Raw genomic sequence first — 21,842 nt, 5'->3', positions numbered from 1 at the left:
TGTCATCAGGGCATTCACCAACAATTTGTAAAATATTACAATCTGGAAGATAAAAAAAAAGAAAAGAAAAACAGGTCCGAAATGATTTATTATTGTTTTATTATTATTATTATTATTATTATTATTATTATTATTATTATTATTATTATTATTATTATTATTATAACAAGTCACTATATACTATCTAAAAATGTAAGAATCGCTTTAGGTTTGATTGATAGATTTTCTCACCAATCAAAGCTCGAAAATTGTCTGTCCCGCCCATTCAGACTTTACCCGAGTTATCTGATTGGTCCGTTTCTGGAGCTGCGCTCACACATCTGCTTCCTTTGTGCTGGACGGTAGCTAATCTGAGGTAAATAAAAGATTTATTATTAAAATATTAGTTCTAATGTATAAAATGTGCTTTATGAGACGTTCCGTGTTCAGGTATTAAAAATTGCGTCTGAATAGCAGCTTTACGTTGGGCAGAGTTCAACCGTTGGCAGTTTAGCGCTCGCATCGCGGTTAGAGCTAAGCTTCATAACGAGCTAGCGTTATGCGGCTGGAGTTTTTTTGAACGCACCCGTTTTTCGCGAAGAGTCCCGCCCCGCTCGGCGATTGATTGGTAGTTCGTATTGGAATAAGCGCTCTTTCAGCCAATCGCGTTACAGGATCCGGATGGAACTAACCAATTATGATGGAGGATGGGGAGATAATAGAATACGAGTGGGAAAGAAAATATCGCATGCTAGTGTGCTTATTGTATTGTTGTATTGTGGCTAGCTCGATGTGGTGTATTGTTTAAACCGTTGTTGATTGTCCATTTTTTCTCGATTAATTAGAAAAAAAATAATAAAAAATGAGCAGCTGAGGAAATTGAGATATTAAAAGCGTCCAGTTAAAGATTGTTCGTTCATTAAGTCGAATGTATGAGGTTTATGTGAACAATAATAGAAAACGTTAAGCACGAAGCAAAACGTTGTAGAATTTGAGATTTTTATTGTAATGTTAAGGACTCCAATATGTAGGACAAAATTTGTTTTTACCCCCCTAAATTATTAGTTATTTATATAAGAAGTATAAACGCTGTTTTCTGATGACTCATCCTGTACTGATCTTGTGTTTGTCCAATAAAATACTGTCTAGAGTCTGTAAGTCCCGCCCCCAGGAGCAGAGTAGCATCTAGGACGATTGTCATTTTTCAGCCATCATCTTATTTGAGGTTTGTTTAGAATTTGTGGGAGTTCAAGCACAGTGACTCTTCAAACTCCCCAGCGTTATTACGCCTCCTGGAGACAATAAGACGTGTTATCCCGTCATTTAGGATGTAATTTGTAAACAAATCACGTGTACAACAACGTTATCTAAAAACAAAATCAAAACCGGCAGCAGGTCGGTGTTTAAAATAGGGAATAAAGGAAGTAGGACGAGCGCTACGGACTTGCTGTGTTCGTAACTACGATTATTACGTGTTTCAAAAGTGAATACACCTGCATACAGAATCAGATTCTTTAATTTGGGAAAGTACATAACAGTGACATTATAACATTATGAGCGGTGACTTGTATAACACTGATTATCTCTTCATTATGGCACCTGTTAGTAAGGATTTATTAAGGAGCAAGAACATTTTGTCCTCAAAGTTGGCGTGTTAGAAGCAGGAAAAATGGGCGAGCATAAGGATTTGAGCGTGTCTGACAAATTGTGACTTCTAGACGTCTTGGTCGAAGCGTCTCCAAAACTGCAGCTATTGTGGCTGTTCCCGGTCTGCAGTGCTCAGTATCTCAAAAGTGGTCCAAGGAAGGAACAACGGTGAACCGGCGATAGGGTCATTGATGCCCGTCGGGAGTGAAGGCTGGCGCGTGTGGTCCGATCCAACAAACTCTGTAGCTCAAACTGCTGAAGAAGTTCATGGATGTTAATGCTCAAAGAGTCAGGGCTGTTTGGCAGCAAAAGGGGGACCGACAAAATATTAGGCAGGTGGTCATAATGTGACGCCTATTCTGTGTAAGTACACTATATGGTCAAAAGTATTAGGACACTTTTCTTAGGCTTTTCCGGCCATATGTGGTTCTTTCTCAAACTGTTACCACATTGTGTTGGAGGTGCCCAGTTTTAATGGATGTAACATGAAAGTTCCCCTTCACTTAAATGAGAAGACCCAAACCTGTTCTAGCATGACTAAGTCAGCTCTATGAAGATATGCTTTCTATAGGTTGAGAGTGGAAGATCTCCTGCCATAGAGCTCTTTAACCCTATTGGAACACTGACTGCACCCCAGGCCTCCTCATTCTCCATCTGTACCTGACTTTGACTTTACTAACACCCATGTAGCTGAATAAGCACTAATCTCCACCAGCATACTCCAAACTCTAGTGGAACACTTAGTGGGGGTTATTATAACAGCACATACCGATCTTATACTCAGGTGTCCACATATTTTTGTCCGTATAGTGTTACGTTTACCTGAGAAGCTGGAAAACTAACCAAGAGATCCATAGCAATTTGTATTGATGCGACAGGATGTTATTTTTGTTTGACCGCTCTTTATCGTGAACGGTGAAGTAATTTGGGTGCTGCTGTACCAAAGGTGGACCACTCTTACGTCTCAACTTTTCCTGGCACAATATTCACAATATTTATTTTATTTAACTATAATATATTCTGTCCCAACAGCCCCCATTTCCCCCATTTCTTGTTGTAGTTGCACCCTTTCCTGCTCCTCACCTTTTGTCTCTTTTATTCTGCCTTTATTTCCCAGTGATTGAATGGATATTTCCCGGTGCACCGAGAAATGGGTAAAACAAAACAAGGTTACTGTAATGTGCACTTGATGTGAATTTGCCCTCATTTGCCATAAAACATCCTCCAGCACATTCACACGTCATCTCATGTCATGTTAGGAGCACGTCAAAGAGGTGGGCTCGAACCTTCAGAACCTTCAGAGCAGTCGCTCACGCAGGCCGTGGGAAACGATCCAGATCAGTGCGCAGAGAACGCCAGGTCCTACTGCTGAGTCACGGCATCCGCATGCGTTATCGTAATCATTACTTCTTAGCAGATTTCGAGACACGTGCCTTTATACCAGGGGAGGGCAAATCGCTAGTGCGAAATTCATAGTTGCTCAATAGACAAGAGGTTCTTCTCTTTTATTCTGAGCTTGTGAATCAACCGTTTTAGGGATTATGATCCGGTCTTTTTTTTTTTAGAGAGCTCATTTTAAATTCTGATAAATGAATACCGTAAATGGTTAGCAGTATTTTTTATTAAATAATAGATAAACAAATCCGATCCTGATAGTATTTTTTTTAACTTTTTTATTGCTTTACCATTCATTATTACAGTTATTTCTAATTGTTTTCAGGCAGCCAAAACAAAGGACTGTGTGTACGTGTGTGTGTGTGTACGTGTGTGTGTGTGTACGCGTGTGTGTGTGTACGTGTGTGTGTGTGTACGTGTGTGTGTGTACGTGTGTGTGTGTGTGTACGCGTGTGTGTGTGTACGTGTGTACGTGTGTGTGTGCGTGTGTGTGTACGTGTGTGTACGTGTGTACGTGTGTGTGTGTGTACGTGTTTTGACTGTTTTAGGCTGCTGTCCATCCTGTGTCAATCGGTCAACAAACATCTAACATCTATTACACGTCACCCCTCATTTTGTTCGTTTTTTTTTTTTATTTATTTTATTTTATTTACTTGTCTTCAAAAAAACAAAAAATACCATATCCATCGTGTTTCAGGAGAGGCCTCTGTCTTCCTCCATCATGCTGTCGAATAAGAAAGACCCAGGCTCGTCCTCGTCCTCATCCTCTTCCTCAGGAGGAAACGGGGTCGACAGGGCCACAGAGACGTCCGCGGGTCCGCAGTCGGGAGCCGCGACGGGTTCTGCTTCTTCAGCAGACGTGAAGAAGAAGGAAAGGGCGTCTCCGAGCGGAGAAGCGAGCGGAGCACCGCTGCCTCACCTCCCCGGCTCTGCTGGAGCAGATCAGGACTCGGCCGAAGGCCGCAGGACCAGCCGGCGCAAGCGAGCCAAAGTGAACACCTAAATTTTTTAGTCATTAGCACCAGGCGTGTTAGGTGCGATGTTAATGTGTCGCTTATAGGAAATCAAATTAAAACACTGTTTCTCCATTGCCTCTTTATGGTCTCTTGTCCAGAGTCTGGTGTACTACGAAGCCTGTTGTGTCTCCAAGCACAATATTATTGTGGAGAACACCAAAAATTACATAAAACCAAGTTCTGAGTAGCAGCTAAGAAGCCATCAGGATTGTGAGTTATTGAAAATGACAAAGGAGCCAGAAGTCACGGTGGTTATGAACACTTGTGATGTTTATGTCAGGTTAACGAAATATTGATTAGCCTAAGTAGCACTCAAATCTTTTTTTGCAATGTACACTATGTGGACAAGTTTTGGGACACCTGACTTTTCCAGCCAAGTCTGTGGAAGAACCATGTGTTTCTTCCTCAGACCTGTACCACAAATTTGAAGGCACACAATTGCATAGTTTTTATTTATTTATTTATTTATTATTATTTTTTTATTTATTTAAACTTGACTTGAACTTGGAGACCTAAACGTGTTTCAGCATGACCCCTGTGCACAATGCCAACTCCCTGGAGATATGGTTGACATGGTTTGGTGTGGAGCTCTGACCTTAACCCTCTTGAACACATTTGAGCGAACACAAATGGGCACTCGAAAAAACACATCCGAATCTTATGGTCACGTGTCCACAAACTTTTGTCCATATAGAGTATTTTTGCGCTCGTAGTGGAGAGAGGCTTATCTGCTCCGTCTCCGTGAGCCGGTTGTAAGGAAGATTGTGCATGTGACCCATGCTGCAGGTGGAGTACAGGGAGATGGACGAGAGCCTGGCGAACCTGTCGGAGGACGAATACTACTCGGAGGAGGAGAGAAACGCTAAAGCCGAGAAAGAGCGAAAGCAGGTGGTTCCTCCGCCCGCACCCCCTGTCGAGGAGGAAAACGACAGCGAGCCAGAGGAACCCTCGGGTGAGGAGGGCGTAACCGCTCGGTTTTGTTTTTCTCTCATGGTTTTTGTGTGTATATTCTGTCTTTTAATTATTTTTTTATTTTTGGCAGCACCCTACCACATACACACAGGTGTGATTATACGAATGACTCAAATGCCAGCTATATGCTTTTACACGCTTTATGCACTACAGTGCAATCGCGTCTCGCTCACTCCAGCTGATATTGTTGGCTATTTTTTTGGCATTTCTGTCAGGTTTAGAGGGTGCAGCTTTTCAGAGTCGCCTTCCGCATGACCGAATGACCTCGCAAGAAGCGGCGTGTTTTCCTGACATCATCAGCGGGCCGCAGCAGACGCAGAAGGTCTTCCTGTACATCAGGAACCGCACGGTACAGCCTGGATTTTAGTGCACAATTTCGGATTAAAGCAGTGCAGCATGTAGTGGAAAACCTGCAGTCTAATATCCATGGTGACATTTAGACTAGTATTGTGAGGGGCCAATAGATGGCAGCACAAGGTTGCACGCACAGTCACAGGGAGCACTGAGCTGGGAGTGCTGTATTGCTGTGCAAGGGAACTATTTTGCAGGTTTAGTGTGTAAACATAGATCAGTAAAGTACTTTCTTGTGCTTAGAGCAAGTCTCAAAATCACCTCGTATACAGGATGCGTGGTTTATTTAGTTTAAGTGTGTAATTCATCATCCAATGTATTATTTTTTTTAACTGAGCTAACAATGTAAATAGAAAGTACAGAACTGTGATGGTACAACAATGTAAAATACTTAAACAAAAAAAAAAAACAGCAGTTCATAGTTGCATAAGTATTCACACCCTCAGCCAGTATTTGTTATATTCACTTCAGGTTTCTGGAACAGGTATTTCCACCTGAAATACTCCCTTATCCATTATTTAATCAGTTTCCATGTTTCCATGAAACACCTTGAAAAACACAATGCTCTGTTTTAAGGGTAGTGTTCTCAGGTTGGTTTTAGACTAAATGTAGGCCACAAAATTCATTTTTTACCTCATGAATGTAGTAAAGCATTTTTTTTCCCCTTTAAAAACCTTTCAGCAAACATCTATTGCCTTTTTTTATTCCTTCTCTCCAGAATAGCTTTCTTCTAACCACTCTGTCCTGAAGCTAGATTTGTGTAGTGTCTGATCAGCTTCTTATCTGAGCTTCAGATTGTTTTTCTCACCAGTGACTCACTTAATTACTCAGCGACAGGTTGGATAAACAAGAATAATCTTGTTTTTGTCTTTTCAGCTCCAGCTCTGGTTGGATAACCCTAAGATCCAGCTGACATTTGAGTCGACGGTGCAACAGCTGGAGGCACCTTATAACAGTAAGATCATTACCCCTACTGAGATTCACCTGTTTCGATGTTTTTTAAGCGCATTGTTCCGTCTCATGAAATTTTTATTTCGCCATCATGTAGTAAGAAGTACAGAATAACCAACCTATCTTTTTAAAATGGATACTGGATAAAAAAAAAACAAAGACTACATTCCATGTAAAATACAGTATTGAATATGTCGCTTTTTATGCACTTTGCGTTCTCCATGCAGCAAGCAGTCTCACGTGTAAAAGCAAAGCGTACGTGATGTCAGTGATTCGCCTCTAGAGGCCGCTCTCGTAATAGCAGCAAACTGGAATTCAGTATGAATTTTTGCTAGTAGTTCCAGCACTCAACTAATCAGCAAACTGATATCGGTCAACCTCTAGTATGTAGAAATGATTTTACTACTTAAAAGAGGAAAGTATTTTGATTGTAAATTAATGGCCATATTGTACATAGTTTTAGGTTTTTAGCATTTTTTTTTGGCAAACAAACGTGTGTCTGTTTATCCTCCAGGCGATGCCATCCTAGTCCACAGAATCCATAGCTACTTGGAAAGACATGGACTCATCAACTTTGGGATCTACAAGAGGGTCAAACCTTTACCAAGTAAGCATTTGTTCTTTTTACTCGGCGATGATCAGCAGAAGGTGATTTGGTGAGGAATTCTCCAATATGCAATGCTCTGTGTGTGCAGGTAAGAAGACTGGGAAGGTGATTGTGATTGGCGGAGGAGTGTCTGGCCTGGGGGCTGCGAGGCAGCTGCAGAGCTTCGGGATGGACGTCACCGTGCTGGAAGCCAGGGTGAGACAAACACATCAGTTACACATTATGAGTGCAGGTCTGGACAAATCATAAATTCATTTATTTAGCCCACCAGAACCAGAGGGGAAATCATCCTCATCTCTGGACACTCATTATAGATCCATTATTGTTGAGCGTATCAACTGCTCACTGATGAAGACTTGACTGCAGAACTGTTTGACTGTTTTTGGTCTTATGCCATAGTAGCAAACTGTTCATATTAATTACGGTTCATATCCATCATCATGGTATTTTTCTTTATAGTTATACTTTAATATTATTATTTATATTTTATTTCTTTCTATTTCTCTTGAATGTTGGATAGTCGTAAAAAAAGTGATAAATACAATTAGATTTATTAAGTTTCTTTCACTTATTTTAGCAGACCAGCTGTTTTTCCTACAGTTCCTCATGCCTCCTTTACTGCTTAATTGTTTATTCGAAGAAATTAATGTATCGTCGTAGTGTTTTTTTTTTTTTTTTTTTTTTTTTAAATCAGGTCTTTTGATCTAGCCTTATAGTCTTTTGATCACTTAAAAGGTGTAAATCTTTTTTTAGTTTCTACTGGTCTGTGTTTTGAAAAGAGTTTGGTTTTCTGTTGCTCTAATTGACAGGATCGTGTCGGAGGACGAGTAGCCACCTTTCGTAAAGGCAATTACGTGGCGGACCTGGGAGCGATGGTGGTAACAGGCCTAGGTGAGAGCTTTTTCCTTTTAATTAAAGACTGGTCTTCTGTTCATTCTGTAACATTTCTCTCACCATCATTTCTTCTGCTTTCTCTCAGGTGGAAACCCCATGGCTGTTATCAGCAAGCAAGTGAACATGGAGCTGGCCAAGATTAAACAGAAGTGCCCCCTTTATGAGGCCAATGGCCAGGCTGTGAGTATGCACACACACACACACACACACACACACACACACACCTGAAGACACAGAGCTATGTCTCATGCAGCACTACAGGGGTCTTCGATTCAGTTCTGGTTAATTAAATGCTTTGCACAATTTATATATTTATTATTCTTCCATCCTGTAAGACCACTGATTCACTTCGAGCTGCTTTAAGAGCTGAACCAGACGTGTTTAGTGTTAACGATTTGGAACGTCAGTGTTCAGGAAGCGTGCACTGTTAGAAAAACATTCTCTTGGTTTAGATCTGTTGGTGCTGCAGCTTAAATTTGTGACTAAGTGAGACCCGGATTCAGCGGCAAGAAAAGTTTTATAACTTTTTGAGCTTAAAGAGGCATTGAGTATACCCTAAACACATACACACACAGTCATTCACCTCATGCAGACTGAGCATAGCTGAACCTAAAGGTCGACATTGTCTTGTTTTCTCTTTCCTGTACCCCCATTGACTGTTATATTTTCTTGTTTTTTTTCTTTTCTCTAACAGGGAGAGCGATGCACAAGTGTGAGTATTAAATTCATGGCGTATTTCACCCTAAAAGTGTAAATCAACCCCACAGCGGTACAAATATATACAGTACAGTGTATATAAATACAAAAAAGAAAAAGGTGCCTATTATGTCCCTATTGCTAATCCCTTTCGCTTTGTGCATGTAGGTTCCTAAGGAGAAGGATGAGATGGTGGAGCAAGAGTTTAACAGGCTTCTGGAGGCCACATCCTACCTCAGCCATCAACTTGATTTCAACTTCCTCAATAATAAGCCAGTTTCTCTTGGCCAAGCTTTGGAAGTGGTCATACAGTAAGTGTATTGGGTGTACTTTTAGCATAGACCTACATCGGGTTATTACCCAGTAGAAATAGTGGGAATTGTCGGGGCATCAGTAAAAGACGTAAGATAACTGTGGGGAGAGCGTTGGCTCAGGGGAAGAGGAAAATGAGAGGCAGCCATCGGGTTTCAGAAAAAAAGCACACGTACCTGAACACACAAACTGATCTATGTGTCTCTCTCTCTCTCTCTCTCTCTCTTCCATTCACAAACCAGCACTTGACCATGTCCCTGCTGCCACAATGACAACTACTAATAAAAATAAATAAATCAGGGTTACAGCAAAGCTAGTTTTCTGCCATAAGCGACACTATACCAACAGCAGGCTCATATATTGACCATATCTCACATTTTGCACGTGTATAAACACAAGGAAGGCGGCCAAAAAAAAACTGCCAAATATTTGCAAAGATCATTCATTAATTACAGACTTGTGTGTATGTACATCCAGGCTGCAAGAGAAACATGTGAAGGACGAGCAGATCGAGCACTGGAAAAAGATCGTAAAGACACAGGAGGAGCTCAAAGATCTTCTTAATAAGGTACGGTAATATTTGAGCCACATGCACGCACAGCGGCACACAGTCTAGTCGATATTTTAATTGCTGATCTGTCTTTGTTAGATGGTGTCCACTAAGGAGAAAGTGAAGGAGCTGCATCAACAGTATAAAGAGGCAAATGAGGTGAAGCCTCCAAGAGACATCACAGCCGAGTTCCTGGTCAAGAGCAAACATCGTGATCTTACCGCTCTCTGCAAGGTCTCGCACGCGTACACGCAATTATACACACACAATTTATGTCATTGTTAAATCTCATTACATCTGAAACATGAAAAGGCTTGAAACATATGTTGCTAAACAAAATGACCATTTATTACGGGTGAAACGGTACACAAAATTCACGGTTCGGTAAGTGTGTGTGTGTGTGTATATATATATATATATATATATATATATATATATATATATATATATATATATATATATATATATATATATATTTATACATATATTAATGCAATACACTTTATAATTGTATTAATTAAATTAAGTATTCTTTTAAATTGATTACATAAAACAATAGAACAAGTTACACCCCTACCATTTATATGCAGGAGTAAGGATGACTACTAATTGTATAGCATAAACATGTAATGTGTGTGTGTGTGTGTGTGTGTGTGTGGATTGTCTGTAGGAATATGATGCATTGTCTGAGCAGCAGGTGAAACTCGAGGAAAGATTGCAAGAGCTGGAGGCCAATCCACCAAGGTATATACACACACACACACACACACGCCTAAGTATCTGCTTTATCTTCTCACACACACCTTTAGATTTAATCGCACATTTACTTACCCTCAGACTTCCTGTCCCACACTAATCTTTGCATCCTGTAGAGCTGTGCTGTTGATATTACATGTGATATTTCTCCTTTTTTTTATTTCTCAGTGATGTATATTTATCCTCAAGAGACAGACAGATTCTGGACTGGCACTTTGCGAACCTGGAGTTTGCCAATGCCACACCTCTGTCTACACTCTCTCTCAAACACTGGGATCAGGTAATTTGTGTGTGTGTGTGTGTGTGTGTGTGTGTGTGTGTGTGTGTGTGTGTGTGTGTGTGTGCTCGTGTCTCCCATTCAGTGCTTTTTTTTTCTATCTAACGTTTGCGCGTGTGTGTGTAGGACGACGATTTCGAGTTCACAGGGAGTCACCTGACCGTGAGAAACGGCTACTCGTGCGTTCCAGTGGCCCTGGCCGAGGGATTGGACATCAAACTGAACACGGCAGTGCGCCAGGTGCGCTACACCTCCTCAGGTGAGTCCCATACCTGCAAGGTTCAAATCTCAGCAGTTGACTGTGTTGCATTTAGAATAAAATAAAAAATGAATGTATTAATATTTTTTTACGTGTTTACTCACATCATTATATCCATTTGCTCAAAGATTTGTGCCTCTTTCTCACGTTTTCTTCTCCAGGCTGTGAGGTGATCGCCGTGAACACACGCTCAACCACACAGACCTTCATCTATAAATGTGATGCTGTGCTGTGCACTCTTCCCCTGGGAGTGATGAAGCAGCAGCCACCTGCAGTGCAGTTTGTGCCTCCGCTCCCTGAGTGGAAGACGTCTGCTATTCAAAGGATGGGCTTCGGCAACCTCAACAAGGTGTGGATGTGTTTCAGGATGCTTTTTTTTTTTTTTTTTTTTTTTTAATAAATATTTTTTGTATTAATGATGAGATTACCTGGAGCTGACACAAAGGCTCCATTGCCTCTAGAAACCACCCTTTACAAATGTAGTGAAAAGAATGGCAGAAGGTACGAGGTGGAATAACAGTTTCGAGACTGCCTCTGTTTACAAGAAAGTACTATTTATCTACGTTTACAGACCATCACCTTCAAAATAGCCTTCTTGCACACCAGCACAGGGCTCCCAGTCTTTTGAAAATATGACCTAGAGCTCTGCAGTGGTGTCAAAACGGCGACCCCTGAGCTGAAGCTTCATCCTCAGGAAGAGGGCGAAGTCCGCAGGAGGCAAATCTGGCGAGTAGGGGGCTGCGGAAGTGAGATCATGTTGTTTCCCGGCAAGAAAGTCACATGAAAGGAGGGCTCTGTAACAGATTGCGCACGTGGTCAGAATAGCACGAGTTACACATCTCCATCTGTACACAGGACACCGGGAGATTTTTTTTTCTTTTTTTTTTTACCTGTATGAGATCGATCTTCTGCAATTTGCTGCCGGCGAATGATTGTCTGATTTGAATAATCGGATTGATTATGGATTACAGTTCTTACTGTGTTATTGGAGAATGGAGACCGTGCACACAGTCCCAAATGTGTCACATATAAATACATCAATAAATACACAAACCGATTTAGCACTTTTAAGATGCTTTACATCATCTGTAAAATTGCATGTTTTTGGCAACACCAGTCTTTTGGAGTTCAGTGCTGATTTAGAAAAAGTTCACCAACCCATTTTTGTTGAGCTTAAATGTAGCATTCTTTTGAGAAAACTCCAGAAAAAATGGTTGTGCGTCCTTGGAACAAGGTTACCTTGGTTTCCTGCTGGCTGAACCAGAGCTTTGATTTCAACACTCCCCTCCTCCCCTTTTCTGTCCTACGTGATCTTACCGTCATACACTGCAGTGAATCTCTACTTTCCAGCAGCAACAGAAATGCTGCAGTGTTATGCAACATCCTGCTGCTGAGTTTCCTCTACAGACCAGCAGGGGGTGCAGTGTGCTTGTGCTGTATATACACCATTAGCAGCGTCCTGCCTGTACAGGCCTGCAGTATGTTGCAGGCCAAGGCCGGTTGGGGGGGCGGGTGGCTCAGGAGGTTCACTGGCATGCACAATCCTCTAGTTCACTAGCTCATAAGTTAATTATATCTCTGCATAGGGTTTAGGGGTTCATGGTGGGTTTTAGGGAATTCCGTGTCTGAGATTTATTTATAAATTTTTTGTCCTGGGCTACTTGTATATCAGCGGTATATGTTTTAGCATCACTTTTTTATATTCACAGGTGGTGCTGTGTTTCGACCGTGTGTTTTGGGACCCGAGCGTGAACCTGTTCGGTCATGTAGGAAGCACCACAGCCAGCCGTGGGAGCTCTTCCTTTTCTGGAACCTCTACAAAGGTAAACCAATTGCCCTTAAATTTATAGCATTGAAAAAATTCTTAATAAATAAATTCTACTTAAGACTCTGGGTTCTGCCTGAACCTGTGTTGTGATAACAGCATTGAACATTCTCACGTAGTTGTTAGAGACTGATCTGATTATGCTTCCCGATTGAAATCTTTCTACGTTCATTCTTGTTAGCCCCCATTCTGCTGGCGCTGATGGCCGGGGAGGCCGCGGGCATTATGGAGAATATCAGTGATGATGTCATCGTCGGCCGTTGCCTAGCAATCCTAAAGGGAATCTTTGGTAGCAGTGCAGTTCCTCAGGTAAACAAACACGTGTTTTTTAGAAATGTTGGGGGTGTAACGGTACACGTATTCGTACCAAACGTTTTAAGGTACAGGTCTTGCGGTTCGGTACACGTGTGTCCAGCTTCAAGGATTTCTCTTAAAAGGGGAAAATCCTGACTGTGCATATCGAGGGAGTGAATGAATGAAGGATGGAATGAAGACATCTGTTTAAAGTTTTCTGAAATAATTAGAACAGTTAAGTAGATGATATCTTTAGAGAATTTATGATTAAATGTAAAAGACACACACTTATTTAAACATTTGTAATATACACATGGGGTCAAACATACGCAAAAAAATTTCCATTAATTCAATTCAATTGAATCAATTTCATTTGTGAAATTTTCAATTGAATCGACTACTCAATTTAATCAATATAATAAAAATGTATTGCATTCATTCGATTTATTCTATAAAATATTATTTAACTAAGCAGGAATTTGCATCTCTTCCCCCGAATTTGCAATTCTTCTGAATTTTGTGTACCGTTACACTCCTAATACATATTACATAACCATCATACCAACCTTCAGTCTTAGAAGCAGGATATTTTCAATTCTTTAACTTTTTTATATTTGTTTGAATTTGTAATGGATTTTATAGGATGTAATATAAATGTATAAATATAAAAAGTGCCTGTTACCCTCGAACGTGATCCCAGGACAGAAAGAGAGGAAATGTACACCAGCCTCATTTAGGCTCTATTACAACACCAGTGTAATTGATGCGAGGTTTTTGTGTGTTGCCATGGTAGCCGAAAGAGACGGTGGTGACGCGATGGCGTGCGGACCCCTGGGCTCGTGGCTCATACTCATACGTGGCAGCTGGTTCCTCCGGCAACGACTATGACCTCATGGCTCAGCCAATCACGCCCGGACCTGCCATACCTGGGGCTTCACAGGTGAGACATGCTTACTCAAACACACACACATACACACACAGCCAACAAAGCTGCTTTGTTAGAGTCTAGGATTCATCACAGCACATTAACCTGAATGTAGGGCTGGGTGATGTTCCGAATATTCGACATTCACGATTTGGATTTTTCTTAAAAACCTTAACATTCTCTTTGTATGAATGAATTAAAAGATCCGGAAACACAACATAAAACGAAGCAATTCTTTTGAGTAAAATAAGAAAAACTACATGCCTCAATTGAACGTTTTCGCACGTGAGAGGTGAATCAGGCGCGCCCTCGGGCGGTATTCGTCTCTTAATTATCGTGGCATCGGTGCTACGACGGCGTATCTGATCGGATGCGTGCGCCAGCGTTTTTTATTTAAAATCACGATACCTCGATTTAAGAAGAAACAAAGTCTCGAAACATACGTTTCAAATAAAAAACAAAACAACTCCCAGCCCAACCTGAATGGTACTGGATTAGACTTTAATCGAGTCATATTGGAGATGAAGGGAAACGTGAATTCAAGTGCATAGATTTGGTTCTTGTGAGCTCAAAAACGGTTATAAGGCACGATGAGGTATACGCCAGCTTTAGTTAGTTAGGGATTTGTCAAAGATGAAAAGTAAACGGAGCGAATGAGCACATTCTATGCCCCAGGATCACATTCTATGCTACGTGATTGCCTACGTAATCGGTATGTCTTGGGCCGGTTTCATGCTGGGAATGTTATCAAATGAAACATGAACAAGCAAAGACCTGTAGCGCTGTAGGCCTCTTACCTCAACAGAACGTCTTAATAATATCATTCTCGGGTCGTGAGCTATGGGAAGGCTTGGGAATGATGTCACCGGGAACGAGGCGATAGTAAACGCGTGCTGCCTGTGTATCAGTGCAGCTGTATTGCCTTTATATGGTAATGTATATGTTCTAGTGTGTTTTTTTTTCTTTTTTTCATTTGTGCATTTGTGTGTTTCACAGCCCGTTCCTCGACTCTTCTTTGCCGGAGAGCACACGATCCGTAACTATCCGGCGACGGTACACGGAGCTCTGCTGAGCGGCCTCAGAGAGGCAGGACGCATAGCCGATCAATTCCTCGGAGCAATTTACACAATGCCCAGGCAGAACACACCTGCTGCCAACCCCCAGCCGTCTCCCAGTGTGTAGATGCGCGCGCACACACACACACACACACACACACACACAGGTCCTGTTCAGCATGTAGGAGCTCACTTATATATATTCTCTTGTCCAGTTTACAGGAGGAAACACACACACACACACACACACACACACACACACACACACACACACACACACACACGCATCTATAGCCCAGAACAGAACCACCCTACACTTGTCTTTGTGTAACACATCCAATCAGAAAGAAGGACATGAAAGGCGAGGAGAAAATTAAATGTAAAGTGCAAAGATAAAGTCTATTGTCTAAATGGGACCTTCAGAAAGTGTGTGTGTGTGTGTATTTGCTAATTACCGGTCTCTGAATGAAGCTGAAGTTTAAAGGAAGCTCTACCTCTTCCTGAGGATCAGTGCTTGAAAAGCGTTAACCCCCCCCCCCACCCTCTTTGTTAACTTCACAGAATTTCCTGGAATGTAACAACAATTTTCAGGAATAATTGTTACCATAATCGACAAACAACAATCCGGGAATCACACAACAAAAAAAAAAACAGAGGCCGCAGCTTGAATTCATGAAACACACACACACACACACCACCATAACCTGTCTGTCCGAGGATTAAAACAAGCGGACTTCATGCCGGACGCAAACAGGACACACTCTCGCACATGGCACACGCGCTCGCTTCCTCACGCTCGTCCGAATACGCCACAGTCCTGCAAAGGTCAGAATCGACCATCGCGATTCCAGAAGATCAGCGTCTACTTGATTATCTGGCTATTTGTTGTCGAAGTTTCTCCAAACCGACGTTCTGGCGTTCAACAGAATGCAGTGCAGTTCATCAGAGCATTAACAGTATCACGTGTGAGGAAGAATAGCTTCCCAAACATAAATACAGACCGGAATCGGAAATCCTTTGCACTGATTTTCACCCAATGTTCCATTTTTGTTTTATATATATATATTATTATTATTATTATTTTTATTCAGATCCATGTGAATGCTAAATCGCTTCCACCGTTCTACATGATCTTTGTCGACCAGTTAGTCAAGTAAGGAGAAAAAAATAGCTTGAAGTGTGTAGCTGCTATTATACTTTTTTTTTTTTTTTCGGTTGAAATATGAAACGTTTTTAGTGAATTTCATGAAGCAGCTAAGATTTTTGTTTGTTTTTGTTTGTTTGTTTGTTTGTTTTTATTTTCTATAATTGTCCTCACAGTCTAGGTTTTATATCTCATCAGAATTTGGTATTAAATGAAGAAAAGAAATGGCGAGTCATCAATTTTTTTGTGTGTGTTCAAGATGTCATGGCTGTTTGTCAAACTATTTTTGTACAAATGTTTGCGGACACTTTAGTCGGACATCGTTAGTTACGTATGTGTCTTTGTACATCCCATTCCACTATTAGTCCCTATTCTTCTGGGAAGATGTTCCACTAAATTTTGGAGTGTGCTAGTGAAGATAATGTGCACATACAGCAACACGGGTGTTGGCTTCCCAGAGTCCTAAAGCCTAAAATTTAACAAAATCCTAATTTTAGGCCTTAAAAAGTCTTCGCTGTTTTAGGTCTTGTTCCTGCAGCATTTTAGGATGATGATGATCTTTCTTTCGCTGGTCCAAATATAATTTGCTGTATTATGACTACAAATGAGACCAACATGCAACAGCCTTCTTATATTGGTGCAAATTTTAGATCGTACCACAGACATGAAGCCGATTTATTTCACAGCTACGGGGAAGTTCAAGTTTAGCAATAATTTTTGTAGTGATGCAGTTCTTTCTTAAAAAGTTCTGAAATGAAAAGCGTTCCACATCAGCGTTCCAATTCATCCCAAGGGTGTTCAGTAAGGTTGAGATCAGGGCTTTATAGCAATCTAATCAAGATCTTAAACTCCAACCCATGTAACGTATGTCTTCATGGAGCTGGCTTTGTGCACATGATGGAACAGATTTGTGTCTTGTAGTTCAAGTGAAGGCAAAATTTCATTCTATGCATCCAAAGACATCCTATACAATGATGTACCTCCAATTTTGCGGGTAACTGGAGAAGAACCACATCTGGCTGGAAGAGACTGGTGTCCCAATATGTTTGTCTAGATCATGTAGCTTTGATTTTACACACACACACACACACACACACACACACACCTCTTCCCAATATGTTTGTTTAAACACGGTTTCTACCTCCCATGCTCGATGTACAACAGGTTTGTACACAACATACCTAGACGTTACCTCATACACACCAACCTTCTATAGATTATGATGCAGCTCTTAGACACACAAGAACAGATGTCACAGTTTGAAACTAAAACGTGTGCACACACTTACATCCTCAGACACGATGGTGCATTAAACATGCTTCATCTATTGGAAAAGCGTGCGCTTTTATACCACAAAGGGGCTTCGATTTCTCGGTGGTTCTTTACTGTTAGAACCTTCATCCTGGAAATCACACTCCAGCCCATAATATTCTTCAATCGGTAGAATAATCATACAGGTAGCAACTTTTTACTTAAGTACAAGTCAGAGCCCAAACCTCTTTACACTCTTTCACTCAGGTTAAAGTGGTCAGTACTTCAACTTTTACCAGAGTCTTTGAAAACATGAGTATCTGTACTTCTACTTGAGAGAATAATGTCTGTACTTTTGCCACCTCTGACCGTATGTACTCTAAATTTAAGTGAGTTCCTGTGGTAAAATGACCTGTCTAGGAGTGAAAAATTGATAACCTTGGCAGAAGCAGACAAGGAACAAAGAGTGCAAAAAAAAAAGAAAAGGGGAGCTTAAGGAAATCTGACTGACCTTCCCTTCCTCTTAGACTTGGTGCCAGAAAACATTATATATCCAGGAATCAGTTAAATAGTTCACCAATCCTCTATCACCAGTCACAGATGAAGTGATCAGAAAGACATCAGGAAAACCAAATTGAGGATGCTGTATTTCCTCAAAGGATTTCAAAAAAATTAATTATAAGAAGATGATCCATGAAATCAGCTCACGACTTAATGTTCTGCATCTTATCCAAAGTGTCCCTTTTACGGAGATAGACCTCATACCAGGTGACTCTCTGGCAGAAGGTAAACAACTGATATATATATATATATATATATATATATATATATATATATATATATATATATATGTATGTATATTTGGCTGTCAAAATTAAAATTATTGTAAACGGCACTAAATTTTATTAACGCGCTATCAATTCAGTCCTTTCTTAGATCTAAAATAAATAAATAAACTTCAGATAAAAATATTTTTAATCAGTAAACTTTTGTTTTATTTCTGCGCCAAGTCTCAAATCAAACACCAAATCCGCCATGTTTTACACAATTAACCCTCTAGGTGGCGTTTTGTGGGTTTTTCCCTCATAATGGTGACACAAACTTAAATTACTGTCTTTATTGATCGTACAGATAAAAACAATACATCATTCAAATCTGTAAAATGTCTATAATTTTCTATATAAGCTTCCTGACTTGACTTGAAGAGGTGCAGTTTCTCAGGTATCACCTCATTAACTGTCCGTGTGGAAACATAGCAAAGGCTCTTAATGATGTCCACACATCTCTGCACTGATATAGCCTTTATATTTAATCACTGTACATATGCTTACATACATATCACATGCTGTAAATATGATACATGTTTAACACCTCCAAGCTGCCAGTTTTGGGCACCTGAGCAAGCACTTAACTCACTACTGCTCATTTAGTAAATGAGATCATTAAGAGTCGCTGATAAACACTTCCAACAGGAAGTGGCTATATCTCGCTATCTTTGTCTCTCTATTTTCTCTATCTAATTGTCTCTGTGTCTCTTTTAGTAAATGTCTCTGTCTCACTGTATATGTCTCTCTCTTGCTGTCTCTCTATTTGTTTCTCACTCTTTCTAAAGCTGTGTCTGTGTCTCTTTGTCTTTGTCTCTGTCTTTCCTGCTTATTTACATGTCTAACAAAGTTTTGAGTTTTGAAAGTAATGCCATTAGCGATCTATGATGAAAGACTTTCCTGGTTCGATTCTTACCTCTAGTTTCATATTGAACATTATAAGAAGTTTTTAAAAACAGAACAATAAAAGGTCATTAAAATTGGTTGCTGGTAAATCATGGTATATCAGTGGTGCAGGTGTTGGAGATGTGGTTCTTGTACCTGAGTCACTTCTCATAGACTTCGAGTAACTGAATGTACAGCAAGTTTTGACCCTCTACCATCATGATCTCTTAACTATAGAAAAACCAAGAGTCGAATAAGCAAAGCCTTGTTTGTCACCCCTGTGGTAGTGTAGTGGTTAGTAATGCAGCCTCTGCTATCTGACTCACCCGGTTCAATTCCTACCCCTTAGCTATCCTTTAAATTGTTTAAAAGTTTTATAAAAGAACCAAAAAAGGTCCTAAAAATCAGGTTCTTACAAGAGATCCTGTGGCTCAATTGGAAGAGCTTTGCCTCTGGGTTGAGAGGTTGCTGGTTCAAACCCCGGCCAGGGCTCAAAGTTAAGAGTGTGGAAGGTTCCGTTGACCATAGTGTGGAAGGTTTCAGAAATGGCTGCGTGAAAGGTCAGATGTGGATGGTTTCAGAGGGCGTATCCTGAACCAGGGGGGCATTAATCAGGCGTCTGCCCCCCTGGCATCAGAGAAGCTGAAAACAGGAGGTTATGAAGCAAAAACATCCCAAAAAGTTTCAACATAGGCTCCTGGGAGAAATTTATTTAATACCCTTTTCCTCCCTGCCCAAAATGCAAAATTGTCACCCTCACTTTATTTTCTGAGGCTGTAACCAAGCAGATCTTCACAGCCTTTGTTCACAGTCACCCAGACCATTGCTCACCACACACTAATTTCCACACAACTTACCCAGTATGGGGGCAAGCCAGATTTGAACCAGCAACCTCTGAGCTCAGAGGCAAGGCTTTTACCACAAAGCCATCAAGTCCCACAACTCACCTTCTTTTTTTGGGGGGGTTTATCCTTCGTTTCATGCTTCAAAGCAAGAAATTCAGACCAGAAAGAAACACAGAAAGCAGGATTTGAACCCTGAACCCCACAAACAGCAAACCACCAATCTTAACCCTCTGAACCATCAGGAAGGACAGGCTGTGCCAATTGTTAGAGCAGGTCTATCTTTTCTTTCAAACCATCGACACAAGGATATAATGCTAAAGATGCAAACCCATATCGTGACAAGCAGGGACAATGCAGGATTTGAACGCTGATTCACACCATTAGCGAGGCACCAGCATTAACCCATTGAACCATCGGTGAGGACAGGCTAAGAAGCTTGTTTAGAGCATGTCTATCTTTCTTTTCAACCCATTAAAAACAAAAATATATCGCTAAAGAAAGATGTAGGAAGTGAATCCTGATCGTGACTGGCAGGCAGAAAGCAGGACTCGAACCCTGAACCCCACCAAAAGCACAACACCTAATTTAACCTACTGGACCATCAGAGAAGACAGGCCAGGAAGTTTGTTTAGAGCAGGTCTATCTATCTTTAAACCATCAACACAAGAATATAAAGCTAAAGACAGATTTAGGAAGCAGGAACATAACCGACATCGCAACTAGCAGGATTCAAACCCTGATCCTTACCATCAGTGAGACACCAGCCTTAATCCGATGAACCATGAAAGAGATCAGACTGGGATGCATGTTTAGATGAGGTACAAGAATTAAACCACTGAGCGACCACTGCTGAAAAGCATGTGTGCTTTTTGGAGGGTTCATACTTTGTTTCATGCCAGTGCAGTAAGAAAGAAGGCATGTAGGACTGGCTTTGAAACCTTATCACCAGCGTGGACTATATTAAGGACCATGTTCAGGCACAAGCCTTAACCCACTGAGCTACCACAGAAGTGCTTTTTTTTTTTTTGGTGGAGTTATCTTTCATTAAAGACCAGGAAATCAAGAAATTAATCCAACACAGAAAGGAAATGTTTTCAAAATGGACAAGGTCCAGAATTTTTATTTACCAACACAGCAACCAGCTCGACCAGGAACCAAACTCTCAAACTCATCCTCATGGGGACCCTGACATTAACCCACCAGGCTAACCATTTGCAGCTGTATCATACAAATAAATAGTTTAAAAATCATATATTGTGATTTCTGGATATTTTTTTTTTAGATTATGTCTCTCACAGTGGACATGCACCTACGATGACCCCTCTATGATTTCTAACTGGGAGAACTTGCAAAATAGCAGGGTGTTCAAATACTTATTTTCCTCACTGTATTTTATGTGTTTTTCAGACATATTTTGAAAGTGTAAAATGTGTCTTTCACATACAACATTAAAGTCATAACCTGAATCAAGTCTCAAACCACAATCATTTATAATATGTTTACATTTATGGTATTCAGCAGATGCCCCTTATCCAGATCAACGTACAAAAGCGCTTTGAAGACTGTATCAATGAATAACACTGGTTCACTAGGTTCCACAAACGCTATTTGGAGCAATTGAATGATGGTTCTAGTGTATCAGAAAGAGGAACGTCTTCACCCGTAGTTTGACATTTAGGGGAAGGTCATTCCACCACCTTGGTGCTAGAATAGAAAAGAGTCTCGATTAGCAACGTGTGAGGAAAAGGACAGTTGATGGTCCATAGTTACTTCAAGGTTGCGAGCAGTGGCTGAAGGGGAGATCAGAGAGCCGTGTAGAGATACTGTAAGATCCTGACCCGGAGATTAATCAATTTAGCTGGGATTGAGTTTTAGCTAATGAGCAGTCATCCATGAAGATATGTCCTCCAGACATGCAGAGATCTGAGCAGAAGCTGTGATAAGTAAGATGGAGATATAGATGATCACACACAAACACAAACACTTTTTTACCGACTGCACAAACTGGATGAGGGTCAAGGCTCTAAATCCCAGTGTCTCAGTAGGTTAGTGGTGAGAGCTCTTGGTGCTGCCAATTTGTATTGTTAATGCTGTGGCTCAGGTTGAAATTCCTGGTTGAAATTTCATATATT

The 21,842-nt window shown here is 40.8% G+C and overlaps 1 protein-coding gene across 1 annotated transcript; it reads left to right on the top strand.

Annotated features, from left to right (window-relative positions):
• The first annotated feature begins 2,743 nt into the window (after positions 1 to 2,743).
• On the top strand, positions 2,744 to 16,130 carry kdm1a (lysine (K)-specific demethylase 1a). The gene is given in 22 exon segments (XM_046855544.1): positions 2,744 to 2,795; positions 3,719 to 4,012; positions 4,824 to 4,989; positions 5,225 to 5,358; positions 6,237 to 6,315; positions 6,826 to 6,918; positions 7,007 to 7,113; positions 7,728 to 7,809; positions 7,898 to 7,992; positions 8,507 to 8,524; positions 8,677 to 8,819; positions 9,298 to 9,388; positions 9,470 to 9,604; positions 10,041 to 10,114; positions 10,295 to 10,406; positions 10,530 to 10,662; positions 10,824 to 11,011; positions 12,372 to 12,453; positions 12,456 to 12,485; positions 12,669 to 12,796; positions 13,575 to 13,721; positions 14,703 to 16,130. Coding segments are annotated over 22 exon segments (2,562 nt in total). The 5' UTR covers positions 2,744 to 2,750; the 3' UTR covers positions 14,889 to 16,130.
• The last annotated feature ends 5,712 nt before the right edge of the window (positions 16,131 to 21,842 follow it).

Source organism: Silurus meridionalis, chromosome 8, assembly GCF_014805685.1.
Source record: "Silurus meridionalis isolate SWU-2019-XX chromosome 8, ASM1480568v1, whole genome shotgun sequence".
Lineage (NCBI taxonomy): Eukaryota > Metazoa > Chordata > Actinopteri > Siluriformes > Siluridae > Silurus > Silurus meridionalis.
This window is presented reverse-complemented; position numbering and strand designations above follow the sequence as displayed.